The sequence below is a fragment of the Aspergillus tanneri genome (assembly GCF_003426965.1).
Source record: "Aspergillus tanneri strain NIH1004 chromosome Unknown AapTan_1_pilon_pilon_pilon, whole genome shotgun sequence".
Taxonomy (NCBI): Eukaryota; Fungi; Ascomycota; class Eurotiomycetes; order Eurotiales; family Aspergillaceae; genus Aspergillus; species Aspergillus tanneri.
The window spans coordinates 4175725-4200560 of NW_022984628.1; the positions used below are offsets into that span (position 1 = coordinate 4175725).

Genomic DNA, 24836 nt, shown 5'->3' on the forward strand with positions numbered 1-24836 from the left:
TATACGTCCCACACGCACCCAATACAAGAACAATCACAAAGTCCTATACCTTGAAATACCAACTCAACTAACGCATATTATCAACCACTACCAGGATCTCCCAGAAACACTGTCCCCTCAATTCGCGACACCAACAACAGCAGCAGTCCCCCTACTCTCCAACGGCAACGAATAATCCTGATAGAACTTCTTCCGAATAAACTCCTGCACGTTCTCACCACTCGTATCGCTCGGATTCAACGGGTTCGTGGCCTCGAGATCCCCGTACCAGAACGCTGGGACCGAGAAGCGCTCGGTTCCGGCCTTGATGATGACCCGGTGCAGGTTGCTCTGGTACTCGCCGTCTGTCCAGCGCTGCACCATGTCGCCCAGGTTGATGACGAACCGGTCCTCGACGGCGGGACGGGGATCCATTGCTCCGTGGCCGCGTGGTAGACCTCCAGCCCGTGCTTGACGGGCTCCTACAGGAAGATGGTCAGGCCGCCGTAGTCGGTGTGCGCGCCGGAGCCGAGCATGGGCTGGTCGGCAAATTTATGTTCTGGGTAGCGGAGGAGTTTGAGGAACCTGGACTCCGAGAATCAATCATTGAGGATTGAGAAGGGTGGTGTGGGGCAGGGCCCTATAGTTTATCCCGGAAATGAATGGGAGAGGGAAGGGAGGGTTGCGTTGGGTATGGTTTCCTCAACTTATATCGCCGCATTACTGGTGAAGAAATCGAGAACACTCGGCGGATTGGCCATGCCCACAATGAGGTCCACCTTCTCCCGATGACCCAGCTTCAGCAGCGCGTCGAAATACTCTTCGACGGGTCTACGGAACTGACTTGTGGGAACATGTTCAGGCCAGATATTGGGTCCCTTCAGAAACCAACCTGGTCCCTGGGGAAATCTCTTCCCATGAAAAATGCCTTTCGTCCGGTCAGTAAAGTCAGGGTTGCTCATTAGGGGTCCATTCATTCAAGGGAAATACCATGAAAAGGTCTTAAAGAAAGAAACCGCAACAAACCTCTTTCTGATCCAGCAAAACTGCATGAAACGGCTCCTGCTCTCCGGGTCCCTCATATCCGCGTCGCCATGTATTCTTGTATAGTGACAGCTCCGTCTTCTCATCGATCGGCAAGTCGAAGAACGTCTTGCAGGCTGCGAGCATATACCGCTGGATGTCCAGCGACACCCCGTGTCCCTCGATCTGAAAGAACCCGTGTTCCAGACAGGTGGTGCGAACGTGGGCCACCACCTCCTCTTTACTGGTCGGGGAGGTGCGCTCGTAGTAGTCCCGCATATCGATGTTGGGGATCTCAATCTTGGTGACTGTCATGGTGTTGAACTAATTGCGCGCGGGGGCGGGCGGGCAGGAGGGAAGGGGGGAAAGGATGAACTGTGGCTGGGGGGAGAGGTAAAAGATATATGTTGACAGGACGTCGGTTGCGGGTTTTCTCGGGGATCAGTCTGACCGAATTCAATTCTTCAATCTTTGTTGCTATCTTGTATCGAATAAAGGGAAACTACAACTTCCTGTCCGCACACGGTTGTTACAGGACATCGGTGTATTTTGGTATCTTCCTTCCCTAGTAACCCCACTCCCATGCGATGCTGCGGCCCGGTAACCCTAACTGGTCTCGCTGCAGCATGCATCTGCAGCTAAACCGCCGAACCGAAAATTGTTGAATAAAAGATTTCATTTAATATGTGACCGAAATGAAATTGGAATAGAAATCACCGAGTTGGACTCTTCAGATCCGCGTCTGCGGGGTGGGGGTTCGCTCCCGTTTCTATAATTCGTTATCCATGAGGGACTTCGAGAGTTAGAGTAATCTCGATTGTATTCACAGCCTAGCAAATAGGGTACGGTGCAGGCCCCAGGGAACATCAGACATCGACCATAGCCTGTCTCCATCTTCAATCTGAAGGCAGACAAGATTTTCCACAACGCTCGTTGAAGTAACCGAAAAAGAACAGCCCTTAGAAATATTTTTCATTGTAAAAAAACATCTAGAACACTTAGCATTGAATTGAAAGTCTAGCATTCATCTGTCATCATTCCAGAGATAAAGACGCAAAAGTCAACTATCAGTCTGCATCTCCCCCACCTCCCCTTCCCTCGACAACCTTATTTTCCCCCCTTCTTAAGCTATAGCGTAGACCAACTTCGCCCCCGAAACGGTCCCGCGCCTCACCAAATCCACACCCCCCACCCAGCTCCCCACTCTCGGATGCGTCATGGTTCTATGATCGTGATATTCGGTTAGGACATTAATAATATCGATATTATGACATGACACCATCGACGTTAATTGCTTAGCTGGGGACTAGGCTGTTGCGACCGACCTCTTTCCAGAATTCTCTCTCACCCTCAATTCAGAAACAAGGGGGAAAAATCTCAGTTCCCAGTCATGACTCCCCAATCCCCCTCGGTCCACACTAGTTTCATCGTCCACTTCTTAATCTTCCATAACCCACTGGCATCATCCTGCGAGACATCAACAAAGTACAGACTTCCACTGGTCAACCGGGTGGTATCGGGCTGGTTCCCTTGACCCGTCCGGAAGTGCTGGGCCAGCGCCGAGGCAGTCACCGTTGCCGTCGGGCTGCTCTCGGAGGGCAGGTTGATGCGCACGTTGCTCAGGAAGTGGGTGGTGTCGAGCTTGGAGACGTTGTCGTAGCAACCTTCGCGGATGGCGGTGCGGCCCGTCATGACAGTGCCGTTGAAGTCAAAGATGGCGTCTTCGAAGAAGGCGGATTCAAAGAGGGAGAGATCGTTGGCGTCGAAGGAGAGGACGGCCCGGTTGACGGCGTCCACGATGGCTTCGCGGAGGGGAAGGGCGGGTAGGCTGGCTTGGAAGGCCATTTTGTCTTTCTGCTTGGAACTGGCTTGATATGAAATGGGTTGATTTGGATTGATTTCGATGGATAGAAGTAAGCTTTCAAGGGGGGGCTGTACTCGACTGCAGGGAGAGGGTTATATACCAAGTTCCCGAATGGACCACTGACGGACATCCTGAGAAGGTCATGAGAGAATGATATCGGAGACCGAGAAGGAGCGAGCATCATCGGTTCAGGGTGTAAATCCGTGACTATCTCCGGGGAACGGGGGCGACAGTGCCAATCATTTCCCCCAGTTACGCTTTTCAATCGGAAATCCCGCATCCTATCCAGACCTGTGAAGGAGTAGAGAGTATAAAACCCTCAAGGAACGAGGTAAGCCCTGCCAAGAGGCATGGATATTGCTTGTCTACGCTTGGCTAGTGGATGTGGCATTGCTTGGCTATGGCGGTTCCACCACGGCCCGTTTTCGATGCCGATCCCCGGCCCGCTTAAGCGAGAAATATGAGATGGTCGCTGACACTCTCTCCCCTTGAACCGAGTGAGGCTAATGTTTGGCCGTCGATGGTCTCTCGAATTGACATTCTCACAAGAACCTGACCAGCCTCGAGTGATCCCCGAGTGATCCCCAAGTGAACCCCGCATCTGATAGTACTGAGAGGAACTGAGAAGAAGAGAACAACCAAATCCTTCGATCGTCGTTTCTCGGGCGTGTTTCAACTGAACTCGGTCCCCTCAATCAACGATCTGCACGGACTGTGTGCAGGCAGCAACTGTTACCATCTCGAGGCCCCGTCGGGCCGAGACAGGCCTGTGGCAACACCGGGAGGAGCGAAAGATCGAAATCGTGGTAGACAGATGTGACCCTCGAGTTGTTGAAAAATTACCTCCCGGGTTGGGAATACCAATTTAAGTAATAACTATCTTAGCCGGTAACGATGGCATCCAGCATTGTCGCTGTTAGCTAAGATGCAACCAGCCGCTGCACTCCCCAAACGCTTGTCCTGCGATCGTTGCTACGCACACAAGCTGCGATGTCCCGGACTAAGTACGAGTGGGGAGCATTCAAGCTGCACCGTGTCTACGCCAGAAGGTCTAATGCGTCTACTGCACTGCCTTACCCAAGGGTCGGTCCTGTGCGGCGGCCTGAGCTTCTGCTACTGCGCTGGTGCTGGTGCTTCAACTACAACCACAGCTGCATCTCTCTCATCTTCGTCCTGAGACAGGAGCATTCCACCTCCGTTCTCTGCTGAAGACCTGGCCTCATTCACTGGTCTGTCCGCCTCAGGATGGCTCCCAGCGTCGATCGTCTCTCCTCGAGGACCTCGAACAATGCGTTGGACGCCTATCAGACTTGCCGCACGTCTTCACGCCGTTTACCGAACCACCCGAGCCCTAGACAGTTCACCACGAGCGGCCGCCTCGGTTTCCGAGCATGCCCTAATCACCAACGCCGCCTTCGAAGCCGTCTTAATGCTCTTCAACCTCCCCAACACTCCCCTCCCCGTCCACCGCAACCCCGACATCAACAACCCACAACTTCGGTGAAACCTTCACCTCCTCCTACCATCTTTAGAAATCATCTCCCATCTCCTCTGGACCACATCTCCAACCACTACAACCACAGACTACCCAACACAATAGACCCGCAGCAGCAGATGAAACCGCAATCTACCACTTCGTCATAGCCTGCTACAGCCTTCTCTTCCTGATATACGACTCCCTCCTCACTGCTCTTCACCGAGACGCCCTCACCCACTCACCAATCTCATCCAACCGCGAACCAAACACCAACAATAGCAACGACAACGCATGGTTTTCGCGCCCTTCCTCCGTCGAACTGCGTTTGGTCCTCCTCTTCCACCTAATCACCTATTTCCTGGACTGTCTCCAGCAGACAGTAGGGGCCTACACAGCGCAATTTGAGAAGCATACGACCACCTCAACTGTCCTCGGCGGGAGCAAATCCCGGGGGAAAGTGGAGCGACGAGGAAATAATAATGGAGGAGGAGATGGAGATCTGGGAGGAGCAGCACACACTACAACAACAGCTGCTGCTGCTGCAGCGGCAGCAATAATAATAGCAGTACCCACCGATAACTCCCTCCCCTCCTCCTCTCGCTCCGATTTTCCCGCTTCCGTCTCGTAGCTCGGTGGCGTAGTTGGAGGCCAGTGCAAGATCTGCATTGATGCTGCTTGGACGGTCATCAACGGCTGATCGAAGTTCGATGAATGGGTAGATAAGATATGTTCTGGTCTCGATTTCTAGTCTTTTTTTTATCTTAAGTTAGGCGGTGGATGGGTGGGTGTGTAGTAGGATCTTCATATATCAGGCCTACTCAGGCAAAAACGGGTATACGTAGACAGACAGCAAACCTGTAGAATCGTGGTGGAGATATTCACAGAAAAGATTGTTTCAGTTTATACCAGCATCGAGCTAACCTGCTTTAGATCCTTAGAATAGAACAAGAAGGTATTGTCAATTACGGGCCTGCATCACTGAGTTCAGGCAGAGTTATTTATGGACTGCACAAATTTCTGCAGATTTAACACCTTGTAATAATGCCCCCAATCCCTGCTTTCAATAATGATGACTGTTCAAGACCGGAGGGTAAATTGGGAGGGGGAAGCTGGGGGATTTGTAAGGGCCAAGACGAGTGGGGTGTAATTACAACATTTAAAATAGTTCGCTTGTAGTCGTCCAAGACTATTCTACGCTGTCGAGGGGGAAGGAGATGGCGGCTTTACGTCTGGTCAAGCATGATGCTGACGTTAATGTTATAATACACGGCTCAATTCTAACAATGATAGCTACATAGCGAGGAGCAAACCGGCTCTGCGGTGTCTAATTGACGCACGCGGTCAACTTTCCAGTAGAGACCACATAGTAAGGCGAATACCTTCCATTAAAAATATTTTCCAACTAAGGCAATATAGAGCTGCGGAGCGCAATATACCATGATGGTCCACTTCCTCAGGGCAATGGATCCTATGGCCAATAAAAGTTCGTTCACATTTTTACACGAGATATTACTTGCTGCAGGACGCGAACATGAGGCTGTGGTAAAACGCCATTACACTTTGCTGCAGCATGTGGGCATATGGCAATGGTAATTAATTCTATTACGCGAGACTGGCCAGGTGCACGTGGATTTAATGGACTCTAGACTATTTAGGAGACAGTTGTTAAGCTCATAAGGCAGTAACAATAGCAAACAAATAGCACATTATATTGATAAAATAATATAGACCACGTATATTGAAGTGGTACTTCATTACCCCGCCTCATATTTCACGAGGACGTACCATCTCTTAATAATCTCTGCTGCTTTTAAATGCACAAACAACGTGTCAGACAAGGATTTTAGTCAAACACAACTAGCAGACGAAGACTCTGGCCTTGAACGCCTCGATCCAGATGGGAATGTCACTCTACTCGTTGATAGTCAGAATGCATGACGGTTTCTTGTGTCATCCAAGATTCTTAGTTGGCCTCGCCAATGTCTCCAAAGTTATTTGGTTCTGATTATATGAGGGTACGGATAGCAAAATCTAGCTATCCTACAATATCCCTTTGTGGAGATGACCCGGATGTGATGAGAAAGATAGTAGGAATTCTACATTATCGGGAGCCAGAGTAGGACGATTTAATCGATGCGGAAGGACTCGTCGTCCTTGCTATTAATTGTGATAAGTATGATTGTGTCAAGGCCCTCCGACCCTGGATTACTACCTAGTTTTACGATTTTCCATCCATTGCGACTATAGACGAGCATGGCTTTCTCCTTCTTGCTGCACACCTTTTCGTTCTACAGAGCAATTCGCCAGAATATCTGCGACAGCCCAGACCCAACTTTCTCCTGATGTCTTTGCAAAGTGGGAGGTGATTAACGTGCTGGGGTTTTGCCTAGTGGTGTTCGAAGTAAGGATCGCCTTTACATGTTTGGAGCAGGCTATCTCACGAACAACAGGCGATTTAGCAAATGAAATTGAAAAAGTTCTATGCCAAATACATGGAGAGCTGCAGTCTGTGGAGGTGCTTCTAAAAACTAACCAAAGATGTTATTTGATGGAAAGTTTGATCTGCATGCGCTGTGGAAGAAACCACCCAAATCTAGCTCGAAAGTGCCATCCCTGCAGCAATAGCAAGTTGTATGACAAGTATTGTACCAGCGATCACCGAGTAGCAGAATATTTCACTACTTTGAGAAGATCAAATCTCTGGCCATCTTAGGAACAATTCTGTCAGGGTCTGTTACCATGCAGCATGAACGGAGCCATGGAGTGGACCTCGCAGGAGAGTTCATTTTACACCCATCTCCCGCTTTCATTCCTGCCGGGCCTTGTCGGCTCCCTGTCTTCCCTTGGGTCTGTCCGTCGTTTTACTTTTGCTAAATAGTTCGATCTGCCATTTACTGCTTTGTTCACTTGGATGTTTGTGTTCTGAATTATACTCAAGATGCGAGGGCTATGGACTGCCGTAGCAGCCTTGCTAATGCATTCAGCACTGGGCCAACAGCCTGCTGGCACCCATATGTTTGTGAATTATCCGGGACTCAGCTGCAAAGACGCCCTGTCCACAAATGTAACTTGTCTCCCTTTTCTTGTTTCCGTATCGCCAAAGTGAGTAAGGAGTTGGTGTGCACTTTGTCCGATACTAACGGGAACCAGCAACGGCCCTTTGGATGAGGATGGCGGACTGCTTCATACATGGTATTACTCCGCCCAACTTGGCGGTGCGGAGTATCTGACGACCGATCCAACCCCTGAATCCTTTAGATAGTCGAACACCTCAGTGAGAATATAGGGAACCGCTTAGTAGGCTCAGTTGGTTGAGATACTGCGATTCCAGGTGTTTCCACTGAATGACATCTACCTCCTAGTTAGGCTAGTTGGCCTGTAGCTGATAGAATAGCTCCCTGCGCACTACTTCCCCTGTATTCCACAACAGAGGGGTGGGGACGTGCAGGGAGCTATAAATCAGCCACACGACTATTAGCCTAATTAGGAAGTAGATGTTATCTGTGGAACCGTCAGGAATCACAGTATCCCAACCAACTGAGTCTGATACAGTATGCAAATTTCGCAACTAACCATTCACATGTACAGAAGGGCTGCTTTTGAAAACAGCGTATCATCAAATGATATTGAAGTTTATCACACTCCTGTCGAAGCACGCAAGTCATACGCAGGGATGGACTGCGCTTCACTGCGATTTGCATTGATTGATCCGGTCTTGAGACTTGGTCTATTGATGGCGCCGTCCGCTGCCCCTAAATACCGGCAGGTTGAGCCAGTACCAAATGCCGAGTTGCCTCGGCTGGATAGCAGCAAACACTTAGAGCTTACATTAAACAACTCTTAGATCCATCCCCGGTTGGGCTAGTTGCCGAATGCCAAGCCCGCCGGCTCGGACACAGCGCAACTTGTGTACATTCCAATCGACTAAGAGTCGATTACCTCAGAGTCATTTGGGATTATGATGGATCTCTGGTGGTGTCTCTTGTGCAAACCGTCTAATGTTTCAGAGCCCGCTCGGACATCTGTCAATTTGTTTCCAGTGCCAACGGGGCCGTATTGTAACAGATATACAATAAGGATGAAACAAATTCTTGTAGTGGGTCCCGCCAAGGATCCCGGGATTCGTATGGTTGTTACGTAGATGTTAAATTGAAATACTCTCTAGCTGGCAGATAGAAAATACCAAGCATCTTTCTAAACTCTATCTCACGCTAGCGTCAACCCTGAGATTCGTGACTGCAGAACGAAGTTCGGGTGGACAGCGTCCATTCGATAGGTAGAAGTAGCTCTTGATATTGGCTAACAGGACACAGGAATTGTACTTCGATTTTCTGAATCTATCAGTGTTTCATTGTAGATCCACCACCTGAACACGAAATTATCCAGCAGTCTTTCTAGTACTTAATTAAGTCAGATTTTTGAGTTTGACCGGAACTGTATTATTGAGAAATTAGTTGGATGGCATTATGTAGATCAATGGAGATTTACATTGCATTACGCAAACCAGGCGATTTCTCTTGCTCATTCTCGTCCCAGTCCAGAAGCCATCTATAGCACCATAGGTCACCCGAGCCATTAAATTTGTCTCCATTCAATTCCAGCCCGATCTCCATGGAATATTTTCGGTAAGACTCCGGTGAAGTAGACCGAATAACCTACGCCCTATCACCATTACCATACAGCTATAAATATCTCTATTTTTTTATCTTTCGTTTTTCTCTTCTTCCCTGTCTCTTAAGGTCAATCCTCTCTCCACCCCTCTTCTCATAGCCAAGGGCCAACGGCGTCTCTATTTCTATTGTCCCTTTAATTTCTGCATCTGTGAAAATGAAAACTACCTTCCTCACCATTGCCGCCTTGACAATTGGAACCAAAGCTTATGAATGTCGCACCGACGTCTTTTCCGGCCTGATCCCCAGTAATGCTACTCTGAACTACGCCACTTATATCGCGGAGAATGGTACTTTCGGCGATGAATGGGCGGCTGGCAACGCGACATACCTTCCAGAAGGTTGCGCAGTAGGATTCAAAGTTCCAACAGAAAATTCATCCTACTTCCATGTGGCACTCTATCTGCCATACAAGTGGAATAACCGCTTCATGACCACCGGCAATGGAGGTTATGGTGGCTTCACAAATTGGCCTGTCATTGGCCAGCTGTCACAGTATGGATTTGCGACAGTCTCGACTGATACCGGTCATCGATCTGGTCACGATGGTGGTCGTTGGGCGTTGAACAACCCGGAAGGTATTATTAACTGGGGCTGGCGTGCCCTCCATTCCACCGTATTAATCGCCAAGGATATTGTTCACCAATACTACAATCATCCAATCTCCTACTCCTACTATGCTGCTTGCTCTACAGGCGGTCGTCAGGGCCTGAAGGAAATTCAAGAGTTCCCGGATGACTTTGATGGCGCCTTGGTCGGTGCTCCCGCTTGGTGGATGAATCATCTTTCGCCGTACAACGCGTGGCTAAGTAACAATAATCTGCCAGCCAATGCGTCTTACCATATCACAGCCCAGCAAATAGCTGCTCTGGCCAAAGAAGCCATGGTTCAATGTGATCCCCAAGATGGCATTATCGACAATATTATTTTGGACCCTAAGGCTTGCAACTTTAACATTAACGCACTAAGTTGCTCTGCTGCTGGAAGCAACGCTAGCATGTGCTTCAACGACGATCAATTAAAGCTCGCTAAAACAGTTGTCAGAGACTGGGTTCACAATGACGAATTGATCTTTCCCGCATACTCACTAGGAGCTGACCTTACGCCGATTCTTAATGTGGCCGATAAACCGACTCCCCTAGGCTCAGACTGGATCCTTTATTTCCTCCTCAATGCCACTAGCTACGACTGGTCTAAGTTAAACGAGAGTATTGTTGATCTCTCGGACTACATTGACCCCGGTAATGCACAGGCCGACCAGTACGACATCAGCGCCTTCGCCCAGAAAGGAGGCAAGCTCATCCACTACCACGGATACGCCGATGGAATTATTCCCACCGAGGCCAGCCGCGTTTACCGGGACCGAACAAGCAAGGCCATGACCGCGGCGGGTTATAATATTGACGACTTCTACCGCTTCTTCTATATCCCTGGTATGGGACACTGCTCCGGCGGTGCTTACGCCCCTTGGTATATAGGAGCTGCTTACCAGGCGAAGGCCATGAAAAATATTCCTGCCGGTGTTCCCGGTTACAATGACCGCTACCATGACGCTGTATTAGCCCTAATTGCCTGGACTGAAAACGGAACCCCCCCAGACTATCTTGTTGGTACAAAATTCGAAGACGATGATGGCTCCAAACCGGTCTTGCGTCAGCGCCCCATCTGCCCCTACCCCCAGAAGGCCACATATGTGAGTGGTGATGTGAACTTGGCTAGTAGCTGGACCTGTGCTTCAACGAACCGAGAAGCAATACCTCCCCGATCTTAATTCCTTTGTCTTCCACTCTCCTCATTTTTATTTTTCACCGCTCATTCTTTGACACGTGAGGGAGGTTACAGGGTTATAATACCTGGCCGAAACTGACACTTGAGAGTGCTTGGTGCAAATTAAGTTAAATTATTTCGCCTGTATATCATTCGGCCATACTACTCACTTAATAAATTTTATTATCTTGATTCACATTTCCCAGCGTTCGCTTGATGAACCTTGATGAGGTGGTGTGATAAAAGTATGTAATACACCATTGGTATGTCTTTGATTTCCATTTCATTTTGTGTACCATCTCCTGACCATTGGACACAGCAGGCAATCTGGGAATGCCAGAATACCTCCTCTTGTTGCTGTGAAATCCTATATGTACATAACACAAAGATTAAAGTACGGGACAACTCGAGTTGCCTTAGCAGTAACGTCTTCTACATCATACTGTGATATGCCGGGAAACAATCCTCAGGTGACCTGGGTACTACCGACACAAATGCAATTCAAAATTCATAGTATAATCCAGGGTCTAGTTAGACTATTAACATTGTAGGGTCCACGAGCTGTTAGGCTGTTCACTAATTGAAAGTGCCTGTTTTCCTGGTACTGAGAGTTATATATGTGATATTCATTTTATATAAACACTTGCTATTGCTACATGCGGTTGTCGGCGAAAGGCATAATAATAATGCTACTGCTGCAGTACTATGGCTCCAACCAGGGCAAGAGCAAACTTTTGAGAGTAATCCAGTCAGCCAATTGTTAAACGAAGCCAAATGGAATCTTAATAACAAAAATCTTGAGAGACGTAAACTTAGTATATAGAGTGGTGTCATGTTACTATATTTATATGTATTAGGCAGGCAGAATTCTAAGTCATGCACATAGTAGTTTCTTAAGGAATAAAGAGGTGCAACAGCCCGCTTATGGATTGCGTTAGTTACAAATGCCTTGTATTACAAGTTATAGTTATTATCGACGAATTTGGCTTTATCATATCAGCAGACAGTCCGGCTGCCGATACGATATCCGATATTTTCGGCAACTACTGGAGTTTGACGATGCCGACTGATAATTTGTCCAAATCCTGCCGTATCGTAACGTCAACAGCTCTATCTTCGCCAATGGTGTATATACGGCTGTTGATCACTGATCAACCCAATTCGAGAGTGGGGCATGCGGTAGATTAAAAGCTGTAGCTACCGACATCGGATAGTAACTAGTACAAGTACCGCTACAACATAAGGATGGGCCAAAAAAATTGCTTGAAATCAGCGTAGCTAGATTGTGTACTCGTAAATAGGAAATTGAAGCTTTCCAGATCATCTTGTTTGCTATACCGTAACGACTGTGAGGGGCAGGGCGCCATGCAGATAGGCCAAGGACCTAGCTACTGCTAATTCCTGCACCGGCAATGCTTAGATGTGGGGCATATTATAGTTAGTCAAAAGCTTGAATCACGAATTTTCTACTACCCCTGTTTCAATATTTTATTTTTCTGCATTATACCACCCAACAGTTTTTAAAAATAATAAAAACTATATAAGTTGTTTAATGTACTATTATTAATTATATAATTATTTTTTTTAAAAAAAATAGTATTATTACAAGATTTTACAGCGTGTATTTTAAGAAATATTTATACTATAATATTATAATTAAATAGTTTTATATAAATTATAGATTAATTTAGTATATTTTTTATATATAAAATTTTTTTATTACTATTTTTTTTATATTATTTATTGTAGGTGCTAATGATAATATATTATATAATAAGCCGAAAATTATATGTAAAATTAAATAAGTAGTGTTGCACGCTCATACGGGGTTGGAATTGCATAAGTGGTTCTTAGCGGTCACCCTACTTCATTCGTCCATACTTCGAACGTTTGACCTCGTCCACCTTCAATCTTCAACCTCACACTAATCAATGAAATTGACTATGTTCTTCCTCTGAGCTCTACGTGTTTACAAGTAGTATACAAAATATTTTACCACTTTTTTTACAATTTTTATAAATTTTTACTACTTATATTGCTTAAAATACAATTGTTTTAACTTTAACCATCTTATGTGGCGGAATATATATATTTTGCACATACAGGTGTGAACCATGGTTGGGTTGCGCGACAACTGCATTATTCAAACTGAAGGACGAATTTTCTACTACCCCTGTTTCAATATGTATAAGGAGCCGGGTCGTGGAGGACATACCAGTTACCGAGGAAATCCACACTTTCCATCCGGGGATTAAGATGGGAAGGGTGAGATTCCATAGATTCCATCTTCACTACCAACAATTATGGCAAAGCACTATAAATTGAAGCGTCCGCAGGCTCGACATCGAGCAATGCAGTGGGGGAAGACAAAGCCCCCGGTGCAAACAAAAGCAAAGTTCAGCACCAAATTCCTGCATCACAATGAGACGATCTATTTTGAGCCGCTTTCCCCAGGCCCTGGCCATCTTTGCGGGCTCTCTCAGTGCCACCACAGCGCAATCGTCCGATGCTGCACTGTGGCCGCTGGGCGTCTCAGTGCTAGCCACACTGGGAAAAAGCGGCTCGACAGCTCCTACAGAAGGCTGCATCCATTCACCAACGAGTCGGGACTGTTGGAAAGATGGGTTTGATCTGTACACTGACTACGAAAGCGCAATTCCCACTGGGAAACTGGTCCAGGTAGGTAGAACCTCCCTAAGAAAGACGCAGGGAACCAAGGGATTGATAGACAGCCTTCTAGTATAATCTGACGATCTCCAACGCCGTCATGGCGGTCGACGGATACTTGACAAACATGACTGTGGTTAATGGGCAATTTCCTGGTCCTACAATTGAGGCTGACTGGGGTGATACAATCCGTGGGTGGACCAACCTCCGCATATCTGCTGTGGAATTGATGTTAATGTAGATATGGCACCCAGGAATTAGTGTGCATAATAATCTGACCAACCTGAATGGCACATCGATTCACTGGCATGGAATCCGTCAATTTCAAACAAACTGGCTTGATGGAGTTCCCGGAGTCACCCAGTGCCCATCTAAGGTAAGCTAATCCATTAGAGGCTGCAGATGAGAAATAATTGCTAAAGTCAATCTAGCCGGGTGACACCCAGGTAGTTGAGTTCCGAGCGATGCAATATGGCACGGCATGGTATCATTCACACTATAGTTTGCAGTGTTAGTATTTTTATATTGTCTATTCTTCTTCCAATGGTCCTACTAACGAAAATATAGACGCGAATGGTGTGCTTGGTAGGTATCCTGCATAACTTGTATTTCCAGACCAAGAGACGACAGCTTATTATGCATGTAGGCCCTATTTATATCAAAGGCCCTTCCAGCATGAATTACGACGTTGATCTGGGCCCGCTTCTAATAAGCGACTGGTACCACCATGACGCTTTTGGCTTGTTCCACTATGAAATTGCCTCAGAGCACGCACCCCTGCCATTGACAACCATTTTGAATGGCAAGGGAGTGTTTGACTGTGATCCGGATACTGATTCCCGGTGTACAGGAAAGCATGAGCGCCATGAGATTGTTTTTGAAAGGGGAAAAAGTACAAGCTGGGTCTAGTTAATACAGGTAGTCTGCTGACGTATAAGTTCTGGGTCGACGGGCACAACTTTACTGTTATTCAGAATGACTTTGTGCCGATCAAGCCGTACGTCACGGACGTTTTGATTGTTGGAATTGGTACGCTGTCCACCCAGAGGTCCCTCCCAGGTCGCCACGCAAAAGTCTAACCATGTCGTGCAGCGCAGCGCTACGAGATTATTATCGAGGCCAATGCAACGTTCACCCACAACTCTAACTTCTGGATCCACGGGACCTACTGTGATGACGACAGTATGTTAGACTCGAGGGTTGGGATTATTCGATATAATGCGTATAATCGGCAGGATCCATTTACATTACTGCCCAGCGCGCGTGTCGTCGACTACGGCTGTGAGGATCCCAAGCCCACCGACCTAGTCCCCATCGTCCCACGTACCGTGGGCAAGGAGGTAAACGGATTCACCCCGGCAGACTACCTGCGGATCGGGCTGCAGAACTGGCCCAATGTCTCGGACCCAAACAGCCTTATCCACAAGTGGGTTCTGGTGAACCGTTCGCAGTATATCGACTGGCGCGATCCTAGCCTCTTGCGGCTGGCGACGGCGGACGACGAGCCGCGGCCCTTGTTCCAGCCGGATACAGTCCCCATATACCTGGACTACGAAACAGACGACTGGGTGTATTTTGTCATTGAAAATAACTACACCCTTAGCGAGGCGCACACGCCGCGTACCATCCCTCGCTCCGTGCACCCCATCCACCTCCACGGCCACGACTTCCTCATTCTCGCCCAGGGCACGGGCGAGTTTACCAAGGACGTAGTTCCGAAGTTGGATAACCCGGCGCGGAGAGACGTGGTTAATTGTCCAATCGGGGGGTATGTGTGGATCGCCTTCCAGGTTAACAATCCTGGAGCATGGCTGATGCACTGCCATATTGCGTGGCACGCGAGCGCCGGGCTCTCCCTGCAGTTTATTGAGCAGCCTAAGCGCATTCCCGGATTGGTGAACCTCTCAGGGGCGTTGCCAGACCTGAAGCAGCAGTGCCAGGACTGGACGGAGTATTATAACACGACAAACGTGCCGAAGGGGGCGTTGCAGGACGATTCAGGGATTTGAGGCGATGCTTTGGGCTTGGATTGAATTGTATAGTCCCGCTTAGACTGCGGCAACATCCTCAATATCCATGGATATCCACATATCCTCTCCGCAAATTGCGGATATGGTATGCCACCCAATATCCTCTGGATATTTGAGGATATCCAGTGGATATGAAACAGGCCATACATGCCCAGCCTTGTGACTTTTTTGAGCGTGCATTATTTATGCAGCTTCCTTTGTATTTTTCAAGTCATCACTGTGTAATCATTAATTATTAAAGTTTTTAATCCAGTAAATATAATGTTATTATTTTCATACTAGATAGACTATCTCAAATCAATCTGAAATCTACCGGGTAACCTTGGTTGCTTCCGAATACGTCCCGACCGTCCTTGCGTGCCCTTATCTATTATTCGATATTCGGCTAATACCGAATAGGAAAGTAGACACTATTCTTGAAAGGTGCTTAAAATGGTTGTTTTAGATGGTTTCTTGATTATATTGATCAACATATGATCATCCTTGTGATTATTATTATGGATTATTAGGTTGCTTCTTCTGCTAGGTGTAGGGGAGTTCGTTTTATGACCTTGTTTACGTCACTATTACCACCAACTTATTTGACATCTATTGGTATTTCTGGAAGGTTATTATTATCGTCATTAAAAGCCTCAGATATTTGTTTCGTTGATCGGTTATGCTATAGTTGCTTGCTTTAATTAGTCTTTCCATCCTCTAAATTATTATCATAGCTCTCTATTCGTTATATATCCTTAACACCAGGCTCTTGATCCTCCTCTTCGTTGTCACTAATTGGCTCAAAAGTTTCAAGCTGGGGTATTAGTTTCCGAGCTTGATCTAATAATACAGCTTCTCCAGCAGAAAAATACTCCTTAATAACCTCTATTTTTTTTGCTTAACCTTAAAGTTGGTAGCGAACTAATAAAGCATTAGTCCTCGGATTGTACTTGGTTTTAATTAACCACGACGATAGTGGCATATATCGTGAGTATAATTAAATAATCGCTTAATGTCAAGGGCTGAACCCATAGAACCTACAAGATAGGTTATGTACAAGAAGGAATCGTTGAAGAAGGGAAGAAAGGAAGAGGAAAATGAGCGGTAGACAACGTGAAGGTCACGTGACATGGATCGAGGGCCAAAGGTGCCAACAGGGCCAGTAGGGACAATAGGGACAATAGGGACAATAGGGACAATAGGGACAATAGGGACAGTAGGGACAATAGGGACAATAGGGACAATAGGGACAGTAGGGACAGTAGGGACAATAGGGACAATAGGGACAATAGGGACAGTAGGGACAGTAGGGACAATAGGGGCAATAGGGACAATAGGGATAATAGGGACATTGGCCCGAGAGGTTAAACGGGCTCTAGCCCTTCACAGTTGCACATTCTTGTGACGGACGCTACATGACCCCATTATCCCTGTTGTTCCTGTTGTCCCCGTTCTCCCTGTTCAAGATGCAGGCAGTCTAACCACTAATAAGGCACTACAAATAATGCAGGAAAGGGAGGAGGCAATTCAGGCAGAGGCTCAGGCACCAAGGCTACGGAGGCCCCCTACATGTAGTAATTGCAATATTCAGGGCCATATTCGATTAAAATGCCCTACTAGATAGTACTACGCTCATTATTTTATAATATATTTCATTTGTATAGCAATAAAGACGTCAAATATCATCCAAATGGTGGGAGGAGGCGGGGCGGTGAGAAATCGGCCCATTCGGTGTCCGACTACGTTGTCCCGAATTATGATTATTCATCCGAACTTTAATTCTTGCCAAGCCTGCAGCAAAGCATTGCTCTGGGTCAACCAATAGCACGGCTCAAACTTTTCGCCTGTCATATGTCTACAAATCCGATCCGCTGGACACTTCTCTAATAAAACGGTGAAATGAAAGGGGGAAAGCTATCCCTTTTCTGGTGCTATGGAGAAAATACACCGTTTCTGCATCTACTGTGGCTTTAAATCCGGCAGCTATTTTCCAGGAACGTATATTCAATTTGAAGACACGACTGGAGAAGGTGGATGTGTCTGCCTTCAGTGTCATCGATTCAAGGTGCTGAAGAGTGGCTAGCCTAATCAAACAAACCAGTAATGACTGCAACGTCGAGCGAGATATGGAGCCACAACAATTTTTATCCAAGCGCCATCCGCTAGATATCTCTCCAACCAGTTTTGAATCAGGTGCATTTGCTGGTATTAGGTTAATGGACAAGTTATTTATACTATGGGATAGCAGGGATAATAAGAACAATAGTTAAAATAATATTCCCAAGAATAAATTATTATTTAGTTATAACCTACAAAAATTTTTAAAAAATAGTTGCATTATTGTTGATATACTAAGGTTATAAAAAGTGCTATTTTATAGCGATTACTGAATGTCCGACTGATGGGCGATAAATTGTGCCATTTGTGCAGAGCCCAGCATGTTAATCGCGTCTACCATCAAAAGGGCTGTTGTCTACAGCTACTCACATATACCGACGGTGCACGAGCTATCTTCTACGATGTCGATCAAGTAAACGCCTGTAGGACTACTTTCCAATTCCAAAACACTGGCCCCGTTGGATGTGGCGTTGAAAGATATATTTCGCTCGACCAGATGAACTCCAACTACATTGTCGCCATGAACAACAACCAGCTGCTGGGAAACTGGGATACATACTGCAGTAAGCAGGTTATAGTATCCATTTATGAGCAGGCAGACAGTTTACCACTTTTTATTGGCGACGGGGTGTGAGCGTTACAGTAGTAAAGGGTCAAATTCGAACAGTATATGGAATCCGGTTGGAGCTCCCGGTCTGGGTTTCAGCTATTCCGGTCTTAATGAGCTGTCATCGAGATTTGAGCCTAAACAGGTCTAGCTCTATACTATCTGACAGTTCTCACCTCTGGTAGCTGCTAGGGGATTGTCTAATTTCAACCAGGCTGGGACCGGGACAAAGGATTGAAAGACGCTTTCTCGCATCATAGTGAGATTATAGAACGGACTGAGCCGGAAATGGAAATGGCGACAAGGTCCGAGTCACATACACAAATTCGCTTGCCGAGTGACCCCCTGAGTGACCTGTGTAGGCATTTATGTTCCCAAATGGAAGCTAATGGCTGTGATCTGAATCCGAGGTCTACCAAACGGCTTCTTAAGAAGAGATGGGGTCGCCATCCCAGATCAAAATTCTCGTATCTGGTAACTTTATGTTGAGCACTTCTATGGAGTTACACAATTTGGCATATCGTAGACATCAAAGGACAGATCTAACCGACTCCCAATCTAACTGACAAGACATTCCCCCTCTAAGATATCACTTTCCCAATTTCACTGCCTTTCCACGAGAAACCTTGCTTTTTTGTCGATCGCAATTTTCATCAGCAACTGCATGGTTTCAGAATCAGGGTTGTCTAATGTTAGCTTCACAGCTACTGTGTTGGTAGACCTGCCTGCGCTAGAAGGGATGATCAGATCCTCGCAGGACCCCTCAAGTTCGCTGGGGCATTTCCAGGGCATGGAACAGTCTAGTTGGGTGGTAGAAGGATAGGCCAGCGTGTCGGAGCTAGTAGATCGGCTGCCCGAGTCCGTCATCATAAGATCTAGGAATGTCGAATCGTTATTGTGCGGGAAGGGGTCCGAGCTGGTGTCCATCAGAGCGGCCGAGCTCAGCGAGGGTTCCCACGCCCAAGGATTCGATGAAGATCCTGGGGCGACGTCGTGCATGGACGGATGAGCTCCTCCAAGCATTGGATAAAACTGGTTCCAGGATGAATCTGACAGCACATTCTGCATCTCTGTAATGGAAGGCTCGCCTTGAGACCGGTTATAAGGGGAGGATGACGACGCGTGTCCACTCTCATCCTTGTCGCTTTCTACGTCGTCTTCGCTCATATCATCATCATCGTCCGAGTCCTCGTCGTTCGATCCTCTATCTGGAGCCGTGCCTTCGCTCACCTGTGTGCCTTGAGCCTGCCTTCGGAGCTTCCGGGAAACGATCGTATAGCTGGAAATTTCCCTCATATAAGCATCTGCAGTAAGCCCGGTGGGCAATTGTTGACCAAAAACTGACCGGTTCTTAATAGCGTTCTTGGAGCGTTCAGCAAAATATATACGCTGGATATGTGTCCATTGCCGTCCGACAGCCTTTACAGCCTCGACCAATGTTTGATCCTGCTTGTCCGCACCATTTAGGATCAGGAATCCCACGTACCGAGGAGAAGGGGTATTTTATCTGTCCACTGACCTCGCTTTCGGTCCACTCGCTGCGATCCAGGTCGGGGTTCAGCGAATGTTGCCAACGCTTCGCGCATTCTAGTCCTCATCATCCATGGTCAGTAAAGGGAAATAATCTTTCTGCCACGGGCACTTACGCTCCGCACTGCGTGTTTTCACAACACTCGCGACGACAGTCCATCTACACCTACTAATTAGCCCAACTGCTCTTTCAGCACCATCTCTCTTCTACGTTTGTCCCTTTCGTCACCTTGTCCCGTGCTTGGCAATGGCCTTCTTCAGTTGTTCGTCCTCCTGCTTGGCCCACAGGCCCTTGCGGAATTCCCCTGCCATCGTGTTGTGCCATCGTTTGCGACAATCTTTGTTCGTTCGTCCGGGAAGCTTTTCTGCAATGTGGCACCAATCCCGCACTTCTGAGCCGGACGCTAAGTAGATGAGGCACAGTGGTTAGGTCGACTATTCTTGGTATGACCAATCCAGAGCAAACAGGGCAGGGACAGGAACTGAGGGTGCAGCAGACTAACGCTGTGATTCCACCTCCCGACGTAACGTGTCATCCTCCTCTGCTGTCCATTTCTTGGCTAGACGTGCCATTGTACGAGGTATTTCCTATTGTTTGTTCTACCCTTGGCGATTGTTCTTGGCTGTCTGTCTGGATCCACACTTGGGGTGATTTGCATCGCTTTCTGCAGGGACGACAGACTTATAAGTGGAAGAGAGCAAGCGAAGCTTCAGTCGGTTTTGTCTCTTCCCGTTCATCCTTTTGCTGATCGCTGATTGCCAGAATAATCTTCTCCATTCTTAATACGAGGGACCTATTTCATCTCGTTTACCCCTCATGTTTGCTAGTACTCTCATTTCCGACTTTGCGATAGCAGCTCGTATTCTTCAATAGCTGTAGATGGCTTACGGTATGCTGCTTTCTTTACCGCCCAATGAGTCTAGGAGTCACCATAGGTGGCCGCCATATAAGCCGCCAACGGCCTGGACAGAGCAGAGCGACAGCGATGAACCTGTCAGATGGACAGATATAGTATTATTACCTGCGCAAACTGTAACAGCGCCACTTCCTTACAGTTTAGTGGTATTTCTGACAATTAAGAGTCTCATTAGCTCTGAAACGGTCCAGCGTTCGAATCAATCCTTGCTTGACCACCTCTCTTTTCTGACAGAACTAGACCCAGACGCAAGCCCAGAGGAAGAAAAATCCTCGGAGGCAAGACGCAGAAGGCTAGCAAGAGAAGATACTAAATAAATAGCCCACCGTGTAGTAACAATATGCAAAATACATACGTACACGCCGAGGGGGTGTGTCAGATGGACAGATATAGTTCCTATTATTACATGCAAACAACAGAGCCACGTTTGTGGTGTACTCGTATTTCTGACAGAACCCACTGTGGCAGACAAGGTCTTGCTGAAGCTGAAACCAATCGTCTGGGAGGCTAATCTTGGCTTTCGCCTGCACTGTGGTTGCCAACATTCGCGCAGCCATGCGTGGACCGGAGTACACTCTGGGCCCATATCGCTGTGACGCTCTGTAATGCTTTTCTTTCGACCACGGAGTACCATTTGCAGATCTTCAGCAGATCAATGCTCGGCGAGGCTCCTGATTCAATGGGAGAAGGGCGTGGAATATTGTAATTCCGCCAAAAGCTTATCCAAATCCCCAGTCGTTCTCTTACTCGATTGCGACGGCTTGACGGTGCGGTAAGATCAATTAGTCCCAACGCCACATGCTTGAAATTAATGATAGACGTTTCCCCTCTTCGGGGATATTCTTCACGACTCATCGACTACCATCTCTTAGCGGCCGGTGGTTGGTTGTTGATCATCATCCCATACTCAAGGGAAAGCAAAATCCCGATAAACGCACTGGTTCAGGTCCGTGATTGCACTGTCAGATTGCTGCTAACTATGATAATACGGAGTACGGAGTAGATATTCTGGCCTGGCATGTTCTGAGATTTCGCACAAATGGGATTCGAAGACCCTGGTGCAGGTCGTAAGCGAAGCCAACCCTAATACTGAGCTAACTGGGGGGTCCACGACAAGACCTGTCAGATTTGCCTCTCTGTCAAAGCGTTCCCTAACCCCCCTCTGCTAATATAACCAGTTCGAGCCCCAAAAAAGAAAGAAAAGAAAGAAAGCCGATTCTCTGGGCGGGAACGTGCGATACAAAGTCTGATATGTGTGCTCTGAGAACCTCGGCATATAGCCCTAAATGAGGAGGGTTGAACGAGAACGCAGCAAGCGGTTCTTCAGAACCCTGCTAGTCGTGTCACCCCCCTCGCCGATACGAGAGCCAGCCACGTCGATCAAATCCTTCTATATTTCTACTTTTTTGTTAACCCTCGTGTCGGGACTCTGTGTAACTTTCCTTTACTCTTGCTTCATCGTCTCTTTCGCACGGCATTGGGGGGGAGGTACTCTGGGTCATGCCCAGACCTCATCATGGACCTTTGTCGTAATAAACGAGTGCGTAATCAATCTTGGAGCCAGTTCATTCCTCGGTTCTAAAGTCATCATGTCTCACCCGTTCACGTTAATTAACCGGAAAGATTCTTATAGGTAGCTGCCTACTGGTCTGCATGAAGCTATGTTTCTTTTCCTAGCCTCGCAATTTTGATTATCCTGAGTTTCATTTTTCTCTCCAGTGAAGTCCTTTGGTCGGAGTAATTTATTATCCACTGCCGAGGCTGGAGGATTGCGTCTCAATCCACGTACATCTCATATCCATGCCTCTTACTGCGGTCAGCCCGCTCTCTACTCCGGTCCCAGATGATTCATGGAGAACCCAGATAGAGAGAGTAGTTCGAGGACTCACTGGAGACTGTGGTCCAACATAGAGGAATCTCTTATAAACATCTCAATACATGCGAGGAGATAAGACCGGAGTTTGAGAAGAACGTTTGCTGTCTACGTAAACAAATCTAATAATTGAAAAAAGGCCAGAAAGGAAGGCAATTAAATTACCATAGACAAGATGTCTGCCCAGCGAACCATCGCCGACGCAGCTCGGCTCCTTGAGCTGTCCGACCTCATCAGTCGCACGGCCAGGCTTATCATCGACCAATGGGCCACAGAAACCCCTGCAGGGACCGAGACTGGCTCGGTATCGAACATCGCCTCGCCAGCTCTCTTTAATGCGCAGAAGACGCTGCTTTCAGCTTCCGGTTTGTTGACAGAGCTGGTGTCTGAGCCGTCCAGCCGTCTGCTCGAGGTATCGTCCCAGTACAACGAGGCCCGCGCCTTGCATATTGTTGCTGAGCTTCGTGTTCCTGATGTGATCGCCAAGAAGGAGGGCCAGAAGGCGACCATCGAGGAGCTCAGTGAGGCCACGGGCATTGAGAAGCGGAAGTTGGGTGAGTGACTTGTCAGTCCCTGCTGCTTCTGGCATTTATTCGCTGAGACTAACATCTATGCACTGTAGGCCGATTGATGCGCTGTCTTTGCTCGATCCATGTCTTCCAGGAAGTGCTGCCGAGTGTATTTGCGAACAATACGATCTCGGCGGCGTTGGTGAACAATGAGCCTCTCCGTGCCTATATCATCATGTTGTAGGTTTTAATCGTCAACCCCTCTGTTTCGTGTCAACTAATAAATATATAGTGCTTTGGACATCTACAGCGCGTCTGACTTTCTCCCCAAGACTCTTCTTGATGCGGAGAAGGGACCGTCCTATGACGTGCGCAAGACGGCATTCCAAGATACAATGGGAACGACGCAGACTCGCTGGGAGTGGTTTGAGGAGCAAGTTCCTTCTGGACAGCTGAAAGACTATCCATTCGGAGGATATCCCGGGCCATGGGGTCCAACCCTGAACGACAAGATCAAGGACAAAGAGCCCGACGAAGTTGTTGCGCGTCCAGAGCACGCCAACTTTTGTCTGGCCATGTTTGCCGGTGGACTGGTCTTTGGCAACGCTCATCTTTACGGTAAGGTCTCTTGACAAATTGTTTTTATAACAGATGCTGAGGGGTCACAGATTACCCCTGGAAATCTCTCGGAAAGGCACAGATTGTCGATGTTGGAGGCGGTGTTGGTGAGCAAGTCTTGTCTGGATTTTTAAGGAGTCAACAATAGATGCTGAGTTTGTGCTACAGGTGGATTCTGTATCCAGCTCTCTCACCTCTATCCTGAGCTGAACTTTGTAGTGCAAGACCGCGCCCCGGCCTTGAAGCAGGCGCAGTCCTCAGTTTGGCCGGCCGAAAACCCCAAGGCCCTCGCAGAAGGCCGCGTGTCTTTCGTGACTCACGACTTTTTCAAAGAGAACCCTGTCAAGGGAGCTGATGTCTACTGGCTCCGATACATCATGTAGGTTGCCCGAGCCATCTCTCACACCTCACAATATTCCCTAACCATCATAACCCACCAGGCACGACTGGTCCGACGACTACTGTGTCCAAATTCTCTCAGCTATCCGCGGAAGCATGGGCGAGCGATCTCGAATCCTCATCTGCGACCAAGTGATGAACACCACCCTGGGGTGCAAGGAGATCGAATCTGCTCCTAAGCCGCTGCCTGCAAACTACGGCTATTTCACACGTTACAGCCACCAGCGTGATGTGGCCATGATGGCGCTGATTAACGGCATTGAACGTACTCCTGCGGAATTCAAGGATATTGCTGGTCGGGCGGGACTGGTTCTTAGGAAGATCTACGACTGCCGGAGTCAGGTTGGACTGGTGGAGTGTGTGTTGCCTGGTTCGCCGTTGTTGAATGAGGGATTATAGAGGGAACTAGCATGCGAGTTGTTTGATTCATTAGTATTACATACACGGATTGTGTTTGCTTGGAGATAATTTTACTTGGATGTAGACTGTGGAACCTGTTCCTTCTGACGCCGGTGTATGTGAGCCGCAGAATTAGAGTGTACTTACACTTGGGTGTTGTGAGGGCCAGGGTTTTCGAGATAAACGAGGCTTGAGTCCGCTCCAGCTCGGTAAAAATGTCGTGTATACATTCAAGCGTATTTGAGCGAAGTTAGACTCTTGAAGCGGATTATAATCAGTGGAAATAGTAAGATTTGGTATGACTACAGGGCTATCCACTTCGAAGTTCCTATTGCCACGCATGCATGATCAACATGTATTCTACTCAATTCGACACATCGTAAGTGCTTTAAGATAAATACATCTCGTTC

General features: G+C 47.6%; 8 protein-coding genes across 8 annotated transcripts; 5 read left to right on the top strand and 3 right to left on the bottom strand.

Annotated features, from left to right (window-relative positions):
* Window positions 1–117: 117 nt before the first annotated feature.
* ATNIH1004_003368 (uncharacterized protein) lies at window positions 118–1317 on the bottom strand (the record flags this gene model as incomplete). Its single annotated transcript, XM_033568046.1, has 4 exons — window positions 118–461; window positions 704–818; window positions 872–907; window positions 1006–1317. 4 exons carry the CDS (start codon window positions 1315–1317, stop codon window positions 118–120), a joined length of 807 nt encoding a protein of 268 aa, XP_033430041.1.
* A 1062-nt stretch (window positions 1318–2379) lies between these two features.
* ATNIH1004_003369 (nuclear transport factor 2 family protein) lies at window positions 2380–2847 on the bottom strand (the record flags this gene model as incomplete). Its single annotated transcript, XM_033568047.1, has 1 exon — window positions 2380–2847. The coding sequence occupies one exon, from the start codon at window positions 2845–2847 to the stop codon at window positions 2380–2382; it is 468 nt and encodes a 155-aa protein (XP_033430042.1).
* A 1009-nt stretch (window positions 2848–3856) lies between these two features.
* ATNIH1004_003370 (uncharacterized protein) lies at window positions 3857–4971 on the top strand (the record flags this gene model as incomplete). The annotated part of the gene is made up of 3 exons (XM_033568048.1): window positions 3857–3990; window positions 4049–4366; window positions 4467–4971. The coding sequence occupies 3 exons, from the start codon at window positions 3857–3859 to the stop codon at window positions 4969–4971; spliced, it is 957 nt and encodes a 318-aa protein (XP_033430043.1).
* A 2310-nt stretch (window positions 4972–7281) lies between these two features.
* Window positions 7282–7605, top strand: ATNIH1004_003371 (uncharacterized protein; the record flags this gene model as incomplete). The annotated part of the gene is made up of 2 exons (XM_033568049.1): window positions 7282–7445; window positions 7494–7605. 2 exons carry the CDS (start codon window positions 7282–7284, stop codon window positions 7603–7605), a joined length of 276 nt encoding a protein of 91 aa, XP_033430044.1.
* A 1565-nt stretch (window positions 7606–9170) lies between these two features.
* Window positions 9171–10784, top strand: ATNIH1004_003372 (uncharacterized protein; the record flags this gene model as incomplete). The annotated part of the gene is made up of 1 exon (XM_033568050.1): window positions 9171–10784. One exon carries the CDS (start codon window positions 9171–9173, stop codon window positions 10782–10784), a length of 1614 nt encoding a protein of 537 aa, XP_033430045.1.
* A 2417-nt stretch (window positions 10785–13201) lies between these two features.
* On the top strand, window positions 13202–15456 carry ATNIH1004_003373 (multicopper oxidase; the record flags this gene model as incomplete). Its single annotated transcript, XM_033568051.1, has 8 exons — window positions 13202–13459; window positions 13521–13638; window positions 13702–13823; window positions 13879–13957; window positions 14015–14032; window positions 14094–14320; window positions 14386–14476; window positions 14540–15456. The coding sequence occupies 8 exons, from the start codon at window positions 13202–13204 to the stop codon at window positions 15454–15456; spliced, it is 1830 nt and encodes a 609-aa protein (XP_033430046.1).
* A 3328-nt stretch (window positions 15457–18784) lies between these two features.
* ATNIH1004_003374 (uncharacterized protein) lies at window positions 18785–20284 on the bottom strand (the record flags this gene model as incomplete). Its single annotated transcript, XM_033568052.1, has 5 exons — window positions 18785–19630; window positions 19701–19768; window positions 19828–19871; window positions 19941–20115; window positions 20215–20284. The coding sequence occupies 5 exons, from the start codon at window positions 20282–20284 to the stop codon at window positions 18785–18787; spliced, it is 1203 nt and encodes a 400-aa protein (XP_033430047.1).
* Window positions 20285–22676: 2392 nt separating this feature from the next.
* On the top strand, window positions 22677–24426 carry ATNIH1004_003375 (uncharacterized protein; the record flags this gene model as incomplete). Its single annotated transcript, XM_033568053.1, has 6 exons — window positions 22677–23055; window positions 23124–23250; window positions 23303–23628; window positions 23679–23735; window positions 23797–24007; window positions 24069–24426. 6 exons carry the CDS (start codon window positions 22677–22679, stop codon window positions 24424–24426), a joined length of 1458 nt encoding a protein of 485 aa, XP_033430048.1.
* Window positions 24427–24836: the final 410 nt, after the last annotated feature.